This window comes from Carettochelys insculpta, chromosome 9 (assembly GCF_033958435.1).
Source record: "Carettochelys insculpta isolate YL-2023 chromosome 9, ASM3395843v1, whole genome shotgun sequence".
Classification (NCBI taxonomy): Eukaryota; Metazoa; Chordata; order Testudines; family Carettochelyidae; genus Carettochelys; species Carettochelys insculpta.
In genome coordinates, this window is record NC_134145.1 from 51,538,123 (window position 1) to 51,550,664 (window position 12,542).

At 43.6% G+C, this 12,542-nt stretch overlaps 1 protein-coding gene across 1 annotated transcript; it reads left to right on the plus strand.

The window, feature by feature from the left end:
* Positions 1-421: 421 nt before the first annotated feature.
* LOC142017953 (uncharacterized) lies at positions 422-2,787 on the plus strand. The gene is given in 3 exon segments (XM_075003307.1): positions 422-637; positions 640-1,355; positions 2,496-2,787. Coding segments are annotated over 3 exon segments (1,224 nt in total).
* The last annotated feature ends 9,755 nt before the right edge of the window (positions 2,788-12,542 follow it).

Below are 12,542 nucleotides of genomic sequence, written 5' to 3' on the forward strand. Positions count from 1 at the left end.
GTACAACCAATTGTAAATAAGCCTAATGTAAACTGTCACCAGGACCCCGCTTCGGCTTCTGCACCCACACCCCCTCCATATAGGGAAAGGGTTTCCCATGATTCAGAGATAGCCCCATCGGCTGGATTATATCCATTAGTGACTGAAACAGTGGTTGACAGACCGGGAGCTGCAGATCGGCAGGCTATTACTATGCAGGTGTAGACCCATGTGCCCTTTAATCCGAACAATTTGGCAACTTTTAAACCCCAAGCCAGGGAGTTTTCCACAGATCCTAGCCACTTTATTTCAATTTTCAAAGGGTGTTTAGCCAGTCACAAGCCTGATTGGAATGACTGTCAGGTCCTAATGAGAACCCTGTTGTCTGAAGTGGAGCGTAAGCAGGTTGTAACAAAAGCCAGGGAGAAAGCAAGAAAAAGGCATGAACTTGGCAGGAGCGAAAAAAGCAATTTGTCAAATCCCTAAGCCCAGCAATAGGAAACAACTGCGTGCCTTTTTGGGAACAGCAGGATTTTGTAGATTATGGATACCTGATTTTGGGGTACTGGCTAAGCCTCTTTACGAGTGTGTTAAAGGAAGTGACAGAGACTTGTTTTGTTTTACAAAAGAGGCTCAACATGCATTTAAAGCTTTAAAATTATTGTGCGTGTAATGGAAGCTCCAGCCCTAGGTCTATCAGATATTACTAAACCATTTCAGCTGTATGTGCATGAAAGGAAGGGAGTGGCCCTGGGAATATTAACTCAAAAGGTGGGAAGTTGGAAGCGACCTGTGGCTTACTTCTCTAAACAAATAGATACTGTTGCTAGAGGCTGGCCAGTGTGCCTGCGGGCGGTGGCGGCTGCAGCCATCGTCTTAGAGGAGGCAGGAAAACTCACTTTGGGAGGGGAAGTTGAGGTCAACACCCCACACGCTGTCCAAGCCCTGCTGGAGGCAAAAGGAGGGCTTTGGCTCACGCAAGCCCGACTCACAAAGTACCAAGCGTCGTTGTTAGAGAATGCAGAAGTTAAGTTGGTAACCAGTCCAACTTTGAACCCAGCCACCCTGTTACCTGAAAAGGGGACAGAGGAAATTGAGCATGACTGTTTAGAGACTATTGACACTCAATGTTCGAGCCGCCCTGACCTTAAGGACCAACCACTTTTAAATGCGGACTTAGAGTGGTTCACAGATGGCAGTTCCCAGGTGATAAACGGAAAAAGGAGAGCTGGATATGCGATAGTCAGCCTGCACGAAACTATTGAGGCCCGTCCTTTACCAGTGGGTACATCAGCTCAGCTAGAAGAACTTATAGCCCTCACTCGAGCCCTGGAAATGGCTAAGAATCTGCGAGTTACAATTTGGACAGACTCTAAGTATGTATTTGGGGTAGCACACGCCCATGCTGGAATTTGGAGAGAAAGGGGAATGCTCACAGCTCAAGGGGAGCCTGTCAAATATGGAGAACAAATCCAGGCCTTCCTCCAGGCTATACAGGAACCAAAGGAGGTAGCTATTGTCCATTGTCAAGCTCACCAAAGGGGGGATGGAGATGTAACTAGAGGTAATGCCCGGGTGGACCAAGAGGCCAAACGGGTAGCGAATCTCTTTTGCCTCTGATTCCCACTCTCCCAAATCCCCATGAGAAGCCAGAATACTCTGCCCAAGAACAGCAGTTAGCTGAGCAGTTACAGCTGAACCTGCGAGAAGGATGGTATGTAAGTGAAAAAGGACAAGTGTTGCTTCCCGGACCCTTGATAAGGCCAACGGTTCAAGGAAGACATGCGGGTCAGAAGGCCCTAATCCAATTATTAGAGAAGTACTTTATAGGAGATGGAATAAGAAATGAAGCCAGACGGGTGGTTAGAGACTGTATGGTATGTCAGAAAAATAATCCCCGAGCAGGAAGACCCGTGGTACCCTCCCCACTACCATCAGCCCCGGGACCGGGACTCGTGTGGCAAATTGACTTTACTGAACTACCTCGCGCCAGTGGGTTTCGGTACCTACTGGTACTTGTGAATCGTTTTACAGGATGGATAGAGGCATTTCCATGTAACAATTGTATGGCCAACACCGTTATCACTAAAATTTTAAAGGAGATAGTACCCCGGTTCGGAGTACCAGAATGGATTGAATCAGACCGAGGAACCCATTTCGCGGCCCGATGTGTGGCGAAAGTAGCAGATGGACTCAATATTCCATGGAAATACCACACTCCATATAGACCGCAGGCCAGTGGAGTGGTGGAAAGAGGGAATCAGACTTTGAAAAGACATTTGTCAAAATTGTGCCAGGAAGTTCAGCTTAAGTGGCCAGAGGCCCTCCCCTTAGCCCTCTTAAGGACCCAAATATTACCCAAAGGGAGGTTAGGATTAAGCCCATTCGAAATCTTGTTTGGGCGACCATGGCCAATGAATGGGGTGCCTGGTACAGGTATAAAATGGGGGATAGGGGAGGGGTTTTTTAAGGAAATATTTGCTGTCACTGTCGTCTGTTATGTCTTCAATCCACAGGTTTGTTCGTGACAATCAGCCCATTCCGTTGGACCAACCCCTTCACGATATTCAGCCAGGAGACAGCGTCTTGCTTCGGACGTGGAAAGAAGAGCCCCTTCAAAAGAAGTGGAAAGGACCCCACCTTGTTTTATTGACTACTAAGACTGCGGCTAAACTACAAGGGGTCAAACCGTGGGTCCATTTCACTCGAGTAAAGGTCGAACCTGCTGAGGAAAAGGAGTGGACTGTGAGCCGTGTTACCCAAGAAGCTGAAGAGGACTTAGGACTGAAATTATTGTTTAAGTATTAAAAGATAAGAAAGTGGAAATGCTACCCATGAATCAGGTTTTGAGTAAGGAATATGAGAAGACTCAATATGGGACATCTTGAGTGTTCTCAAAGGGGGGAAATGTTGGCATGAGAAACGTTATTATATTCTGATCTCATAGAGATATTGTTTTGTTAATGAGATCCTGTTCATGTTCTATACGACCGAATAACTCTACCTTCCTGTAATTTACTTTTTGTTAATAATCTATTGGTACTTGACCTCCTGCTCAATAGGGAATTACCAGAGCGGAATGGCATAAGACCAGTAAGAATTCAGTTTGAGCTGGGGGAGTGGATGAGCGAATTATGAGAAACTCTCCCCTGGTTTGTTGGGAGGAGGTGAACAAAGGAGGAGAGAGGTATAAGTATTGCTCACTGCTTGTTGCAAGGTGTGCAGGCTTTGAGGAGAGATCCCCCTGCACCTTACTTGGCATGCCAAATAAAGATTCTTCTTCCACTCTCGGTGTGTTATTGGGCCAGCGTTGCATACCGGGCACGAACTGCCACTGTGCCACCTTAAGAAGGAGGCAACAAAAGTATATTTAAAAAGGTCCGCTCTTTGTCTTCAGTTGATGTTAGCTTGCTAGCATTTAAGGCTTTCTACAGGAACAACAGATCTCAGCAATACTTTACGCTTTCTTTGTCCTAGAACAAAATTACCTGAGCTGAAAGGCTTCTGACTCTTAGTACAGAGCAGCAGCTATCATTTTAAACACCAACTGGGGAAAAATGTTTTAATCTGATCTTTACTCAGCACACACGGCATTTCAGCAGGCAGGAAGTGACATTAAAATAGTAGGTGTCTCTGACCCCCCACTCTATCCAGCAGGAACTCAAACCATCTACTCTTGCTCTATTCTGTTTCACACAGTGTTTGTTGACCCCCCCTCCTCGCTCTTTCATCTATGATCTTTCTGATGCTGGAGTCAACACAAAGTAATGTCTCAGAGGCATTAATGGACATGATAAAACAAGACTCCACTGGTCCAATTTGGGCCTCTGAAATTAGTAAGAGATGGACAAGTTTGAGGGAGGCCAGAGGAGAATAAAAATGACCAAAGATTTAGAGAATGTGGCCTCTGAGATAAATTAAAACAATAGGGAAAGTTTAATCTTGAGAAAAGAAGACTGAAGGGTGATCTAATACCAGTCTTCAAATACAGAAGAACCTCAGAGTTATGGGCACCTTGAGAATGGAAGTTTATATGACTTTGAAAAATTTGTATCTCTGAACAATCTGCTATGGCATGCACCTCAGGACAAACTAACTGGAGCGGGGGCTCACAGTTCTGCAGAGGGTGAATGAGGGGATGGGGAACAGGGTCCTCTAGTCCCCTTTTTCCAAAGGTGATGAGTGAGGCAACTCATCCAGGAACTGTAGTGTCCAGGGACACAAGGTGTAGGCTGTAGTCCTTTAAAACTGAGTTGCTCCTTCAGAGTGCACCCTGCAGGCAGGAACTCAGTCCTTGGCTCCCACAGCTGACAGTCCAGGCCAGGTTTCACTAGCAGCTCAGGAAGTTTCTTTTCCAGTTCCTGAGCTTCCAAGCTTCTCTCATTCCCATCTGTTGCCTAATTGGTTACTTCTGGTTCCTCATGGTGTCTGGTTGGCTGGTCAGTGTTCATATATTTGAGGTTCCAAGATATCTTGAAGGCAGTTGGAAAAAAAAAAAGATGCTCAGCAGTTGTTTTTATGTCCACTAAAGGTAGGACAAGTAGTAACTCATGTAAGCTGCAGCAAGGGAGATTTAGGTTAGCTACTTGGAAAAACTTTCTAACAGGATAGTTAAGCACTGGAATAAGCTTCCAAAAGAAGTTGTAAAATCCCTGCCAATGGGAAGCTTTTAAGGACTGGATAAACAGACCTCTGTACTAGGTCTTGCCTCACGTTAGGAGACTGGAGGTATATCTACATGAGCATATCTCAGGGGTTCCCAATCGATTCCCATTGTGGGCTGCATTCAATACTGCCAGTATGGCCCTGAGGATGTCACACGGGCCACAGTTCTGTGCTGACTGGGCTGTGAATGTCCTGCAGGGTACAGGCTGAGAACCACTGTTACATCTATACCTCTTGAGGCATATCTAACTGCAGATGCACTTTCAGCTGCAGTATAGATTTACACTGGAGGTCCATTCTAGTTTTGCATTTCTATGCTTTTTGCTCCCCTCCGCTAAGCAACAGAATTTTGGGGGACTTTAGAGTGGACTTTTTTTTCCTCATCAGCAAAAAAATTAATGACCAAGAGTCAGGGTTTTTCCAAACCTATTACTTCCATTTACAATATGAGCATAAGTCTTCTTTACCTGGAAAAAGGACAGATGCACACAAAGGTGATTCTACTCATTTCCATGAAGCTGCTTCCCTGGAACTAATTACTCCATAGGAATAAACCTGGCAGAACTCGTTCTGTGTGAGTAGGATATTTGATCCAAGTTTGAAAGTCAAGAAATGAGTTTAAGTTAAGGCAAAGTAGAGAAACTGATGCACTTGAATATGAGAATAGTAGAGAAGGAAGATGGAGAGATGAGGCATAATTTAATTTCAGATATAGTTCAACAAAACTTTACTTTGATCTTTATTCTTACATGAGAGAGATTAAATATTTCCAGAGACCACACAATAACCTGGCACCCACTGTGCCTTCAGAAGTCAAAGAATATGGATGTAAAGAATGTTTTCATTTGGCTCATGTCTTAGTACAGGTGACAACATGGCTTGTTGTGAATTTGGAGTAAAATTAAATTGATCTCCAGTATATCTACCATCACTAGCTACTGAGCTTTTCCCCCAAAATCATCTGCTTCTCAGAGAGCACACAGCGGCTTGCTGTAGCCCCTGGGTGCTGGTCTTCCAAAGCAAACCATCTGCCCAACTATCATCACTTGTGGTGCCATTACCTACCAGAAAACACTATCCTAGCCACCATGGATGTAGAGGCTCTCTATACCAACATCCCACACAAAGATGGAATAAATGCTGTCCGGAATAGTATCCCTGATGATGCTACAGCATATCTGATGGCTGAGCTCTGCAACTTTATCCTCACACACCACTATTTCAGATTTGGCGACGATGTATACCTTCAAATCAGCAGCACAGCTATGGGTACCTGCATGGCCCCTCAATATGCCAATATTTTCATGGCTGATCTGGAACAGCACTTCCTTAGCTCTTGTCCACTAACACCCCGTCTCTACTTACGCTACATTGATGACATCTTCATCATCTGGACCCATGGGAAGTAGACTCTGGACGAATTCCACCAGGATTTCAACAACTTTCACCCCCAACATCAGCCTCAGCCTGGAACAGTCCACACAGGAGATCCACTTCCTGGACACCACGGTGCTAATACACAATGGCCACATCAATACCACCCTGTACCGTAAACGCACTGACTGCTACGCCTACCTTCATGCCTCCAGCTTCCATCCCAGACACACCACACGATCCATTGTTTACAGCCAAGAGCTAAGATATGACCGCATTTGCTCCAACCCCTCCGACAGAGACAAACACCTACAGGATCTCTACCAAGCATTCTTGAAACTGCAATACCCACCTGAGGAAGTGAAAAAAACAGATCAACAGAGCCAGATGTGTGCCACAAAGCCTCTTACTACAGGACAAGCCCAAGAGAGAAAGCAACAGAACACCGCTAGCCATCACCTACAGTCCTCAGCTAAAACCTCTACAGCGCATCATCAGGGATCTACAACCCATCCTGGACAACGATCCCCCACTTTCACAGACCTTGGGAGGCAGACCAGTCCTTGCCCACAGACAACCTGCCAACCTGAAGCAAATCCTAACCAGCAACAATACACTGCACCACAGTCACTCTATCTCAGGGACCCATCCATGCAACAAACCTCGTTGCCAGCTCTGCCCACATATCTACACCAGCAACACCATTACAGGACCTAACCAGATCAGCCACACCATCGTGGATTCATTCAACTGCACATCTACTAATATAATTTATGCCATCATGTGCCAGCAATGCCACTCTGCTATATACATCGGACAAACTGGACAGTCTCTACGTAAAAGAATAAACTCAGACAAATCAGATATCAGAAATGGCAATATCCAGAAACCCATAGGAGAGCACTTCAATCTCCCAGGCCACACAGGCTACGTCTACACGTGCAGCCAACATCGAAATAGCTTATTTCGATGTTGCGACATCGAAATAGTCTATTTCGATGAATAACGTCTACACGTCCTCCAGGGCCAGCAACGTCGATGTTCAACTTCGACGTTGCTCAGCCCAACATCGAAATAGGCGCAGCGAGGGAATGTCTACACGTCAAAGTAGCACACATCGAAATAGGGATGCCAGGCACAGCTGCAGACAGGGTCACAGGGCGGACTCAACAGCAAGCCGCTCCCTTAAAGGGCCCCTCCCAGACACAGTTGCACTAAACAACACAAGATACACAGAGCTGACAACTGGTTGCAGACCCTGTGCCTGCAGCATAGATCCCCAGCTGTCGCAGAAGCAGCCAGAAGCCCTGGGCTAAGGGCTGCTGCCCACGGTGACCATAGAGCCCCGCAGGGGCTGGAGAGAGAGCATCTCTCAACCCCCCAGCTGATGGCCGCCATGGAGGACCCAGCAATTTCGACGTTGCGGGACGCGGATCGTCTACACGGTCCCTACTTCGACGTTGAACGTCGAAGTAGGGCGCTATTCCTATCTCCTCATGAGGTTAGCGACTTCGACGTCTCGCCGCCTAACGTCGAAGTTAACTTTGAAATAGCGCCCGACGCGTGTAGACGCGACGGGCGCTATTTCAAAGTTGGTGCCGCTACTTCGAAGTAGCGTGCACGTGTAGACGCAGCTACAGTAGCAGACTTAAAAGTAGCTTTCCTACAGCAAAGAAATTTCAGGACCAGACTCCAAAGAGAAATTTCTGAGCTACAATTCATCTGCAAATTCGACGCCCTCAGCTCAGGCTTAAACAAAGACTGCGAATGGCTGGCTAAATACAAAAGCAGCTTCCCCTCCTTTGTTGTTCACACCTCCAGATCAGCTGCTGGTGGTGGGACTCACCCTTGCTGACTGAGCTAACCTTGTTATCCCCACCCTTGCTCTGGCTTATTTATACCTGGCCCTGCAGATTTCCAAGACCAGCATCTGATGAAGTGAGTCTGTGCTCACGAAAGCTCATGCTGAAAACTTTTCTGTTAGTCTATAAGGTGCCACAGGACCCTTCGTTGCTGTTACACCTTTTAAAACTGATTGAAAACAAAAAGCAACTCTTCCAAAACTACAGCTCACTGCTATCGGCTTATGGCAGCATCCACAACAATGGTATGTACAGGATTACTCAAGCACTATTAAAGTGAAATGTGCAATGTTTAGGACAAAGGATTTTCACATAATGTTTCAAATGTTAATAAGCATATTGTGAGTGAACTCATTCATTCAACAAGCACTTGCCTCTCCCTGCTGTACCACTGGTTAGTGTTATTGCTGCCCAGATGGCTTTTTCCCTGCTCCCTCTTTCAGTCAAATTCTGCATTCAGTTAAACTCTGGCAGGCAGCAAATCTATAGATGGAAGAACTTGACCCTTTCACGTCTTTCTCCAGGAAATCTTCCTGTCTTGATTTTTCTTAATTTTAAAACAGCAAGACTGTATTTTAGTAACAGAGAGATAGATGTGTTAATCTGTATTCTAACAAAACCAAAAGCAGTCATGTAGCACTTTAAAGCATAACAAAATGATTTATTTGGTGATGAGCTTTCGTGGGATCTGAAGAAGTAGGTCTGTCCCATGAAAGCTCGTTACCTAATAAATCATTTTATTAAAGTGTTACAAGACTGTTATTGTATTTTGGTAAGACAAACATTGAATGCTGTGCCACGGCATGTAGCTTTCCGGGAGCTTCCATTCAGGGCAATGTTATAAACTTCTTTCTTGTGTAGCTTTGCTGTTTGATTTAGTTCTCTGTCTCCTGAGACAGACTGACTGATTTTTAGTGAGTTTGTGGGTTTTGTTTACAATCTATTTACATTCTTGTATTTATAAGGAAGGATACAGATCTTTGGGCATAGCCTCCATCCATAAAAATATGTATCTTACGATTATGAAAGGATGACTAGGTGCTAAAAAGATTAGAGAGAACTTCAGATAAAGGCCCCTTGCATACGTGCAGAGAAAGACTGAGGGGAGGATACAAAGAGCCTAAACAATCAAACTATGCAAGATCAAATACAAATTAGGAGAGGAACAAATCTATCTTAAAGATTTGGCCAGGCTAGCACTAGTTCCCTCATAAATTTCCAAACTGCAGTTGGAAAGTCCTATGGTAGGAACTCCCTCTGTAGTTGAAGAGAGTTGTGCCACACACCTAGATTGTTCCTCTGATCCCTGTTCCTCCTAGGACACACATTTCCAAGCACACGTACCCCCTGCCATGCAATGCAGGGTTTCTTTCTGATCCCAGAGAGGAAGCAATGTGCAGCAGAACCATTATCGCCTGGTGAGTCCTTTCTTACCCTTTACTGTTCTTTTACCCTTTCCTCTGCCCATTGGCTGTTGCTGTATCTTTTAAAAGAGAGAGCCTGAAGGCACGTAACAGAGGTGCTGGAACAAGGAAAGCAACAGAGCATGTCCTCCTTCACATGTAAAAGGGCAGCAATATCCCTTGATTATAGTCATGTTGGTTATGGGTTCCATTGGGATAGATTTCCTCATTCTACAGCACTTTAAACCACAAACTTGAATTTGTTTATTAAAAATAATCTACAAGCAAAAATAAATTAAGATTCCAATACGAAATAGCAAAGAAAAAGCACAGTATCCCAGAAAATGGAAAAATAAACCTTCCATGTTGCGTTCCAATATTAGGCACAATAGGCACGATCCTAGCCCACATTGTAAATGCACTCCTTTATGCTTAGATATTAAGTAGCAAGTGGTACATTTCTGGTTTAACTATGAATTTCTCCATTTTTGCTGGTTTGTGACAGACCATTATCTTTTTAAAATGTATTTTCACTAGTTGAGCTAATGGAATGGTTCTGTCTAGGAGTATAGATATGATAAAATGAATTCCTTTATTTTGAGAATACAATGAACAGACAAAAATATGACTGCAAGATGTGAAGGATACACTTGCTCTCAGCAATAGTGCTACCTACCAGTATTATCTGATACTGTCACACAATATCTGCTTCTTTTTCACTGTGTGCCTATGAAGAAGAACATATTACTAACTCTTCTAGTGAAAATCTGAAAGGTCAAGAAGAAAATTGACATCTTGTGAACATTTTTGCTACAGTCATTCACTGCTGCGTTAGAAATGTGCACTCATAAGACGTTTTCATTAACAGCATATGTTTCATGGCCTTAGGGGAAAACCCTATGCTGCTTTATCGCAAATCATAATCTCAGCTGATGTGCAGTATTATTAAATCTACAGTAGCTGTTTTAATGATGCACTGAACTATGCCCCTGATTACTTTCATTTAAGGATAAGGTGTCCATAAGTTATACAAGTTATTAGGTAAAACTTATATTTTTGCATATATCTACCACCATTTAGAATCATTCTACTTCAAGCTGAGCATATAAAGCACCACTGGTTTCAATCTCATTTTTTTGTCTACAACCAAGGAGGAAAAAAAAAAAACCAGAAGCTCTCCGAGACAGAAAAACAAAACTAGCTACAAAGCAGGCAGCTGTCTGAAGGGAAAGCTTGCTGGATTTTGAACCCACCATGTTTACGTGAAGTTTCAGCATAAATACCTTACTGACTGGTGGCTAAAACCAAACAACAACAAGAGTGAATCGTGTTTAATCATTCAGCATATATTTGATGTGAGGAGACTAACATATGGCCACGTCTACACAGCATGCTGCTGCTGGGCAGGGTCATGCAAATAAGGGCGCTTGACAATGCAAATGAGGTGCTAATTTACAAATTGCACTCCTTATTTGCATATCCTCACATGATCGCTGCTCTGGCAGAGGCTTCAATTGCCACAAAACAAGCTAGGTAGACAGGAGTCTAATGACCAAACCCGCCACTTGTCAAAAGCCTCTTATTCCTCACTCTTGTCAGGGATAAGGGGCTGTTGACAAGGCAGGTTTTGATAGACAGAACCCTGTCTACATGGCTTGTTTTGTGGTACCCGAAGCTTCTGCTGGGACAGCAATCACAAGAGAATATGTAAATGAGGTATGCGATTTGTATATTAGAGCATCATTTGCATTGTTGAATGTCCTCATTTTGCATGACCCTGCCAGCAAGCAGCACGCTGTGTAGATGTGGCCTATGTGTGTAAGAAAAATAGTGCCTTTTATCTGACTAAACTGAGAGAAAATGAGAGGAAAGTTGATTTTGCTTTCATTTACACACACACACACACACACACACACACACACACACACACAGTTTTTCACACAGCCTTGTCTTATTATAATCAAATATTGTCATCATACAAATTTATGTTTCCATATCATTGTACATGCTGCAAACAATCAATTGGGCACTGGAAACTTTGTTACAAATCCTGAGTTTATTTGGACATAATGGCTTGATAGGGTAAATTCTTAGACATACTAATGAAACAACAGCATAGTTTTGAGATTTCATCTATTTGTGAGAAAAGCAGGCCGCCTATCTGAAAATAAATGCTTCAGAGAATTTGGATCAAGTACATAAAATATTGATTGACCCTGAAAAATCTGGAAAGGTCAGTTGAGAAGTAAGTGAAGAATTCTCTGGGGAGTAATCTTTTGGGTAGACTCTGTCCTATGCCCTGGGAGTACACACAGGAGAGAAAACACCTCTTTTGAGGATTGTCCAGGGTAGCTCTCACTTGATATAGTACTGGTGTGGCCTATTCCTCGGCCACAGCTTTTGCAGACCCTAGATGGGGGAAATATTTGAGGACATACTAAAACTAAGGTGGGGCATAACAAAAAGGTGCTGCACTCTGGCTAACCTCAGACTTGGAAGTTCCCGAGAGATCATTACAAAGTAGCCTAGATTAGATTAGTTCCCAAGCACAGAACAATGCACACCATCAGAAAGCTGTAACCAGCAACTGGAGACATCCTCCTTCCGTTGCAGTGAGAGGTGATCTGCTAAAATCTGGGCCTTTGTTTCTAAACCTGTGGGTTTTACAGCTGACAGGTTCAAAGCCCCTTCAGGGATTCTGACTTACTCATTCCTCTTAACAGCATCAAAATCCTCCCAATGGCTTTACACGTAGCACCCAAGATAAAATACTGTAATATATTAACAGATAGCGGTGTTAGTCTATAATCTATCAAAACAAAAAGGCAGTCCAGTAGCACTTTAAAGACTAACAAAATAATTTATTAGGTGGTGAGTGTTCATGGGACAGACCCACTTCTTCAGACCATAACCATACCAGCTTATTATATATTTATTATAATATTTTATAATGCAACATGTTAAAAATCCTGGGTTTCAGCTTCACAGAAATCTAGCTTGCCTTTTCATTTGCAGTTTTATGGATGAAATTTTTTGTAGGCCATATTTTGCTCCTCACAAACACCTTGCATGATACGGGCCTACACGACATTGAATTCTGGTACAGCAGACTGATTACATAACAGAAAGCAGGGCATTGACAATCTGATCCTAAATATTTACCCACAACATAATGTCTTTTAGTTTTAGTGGTTTGTACAGAGCCCATGTGCTCTGTCTCCATATTTTTAAAAGCAAAAATTTTGGAAATGGAAATGAA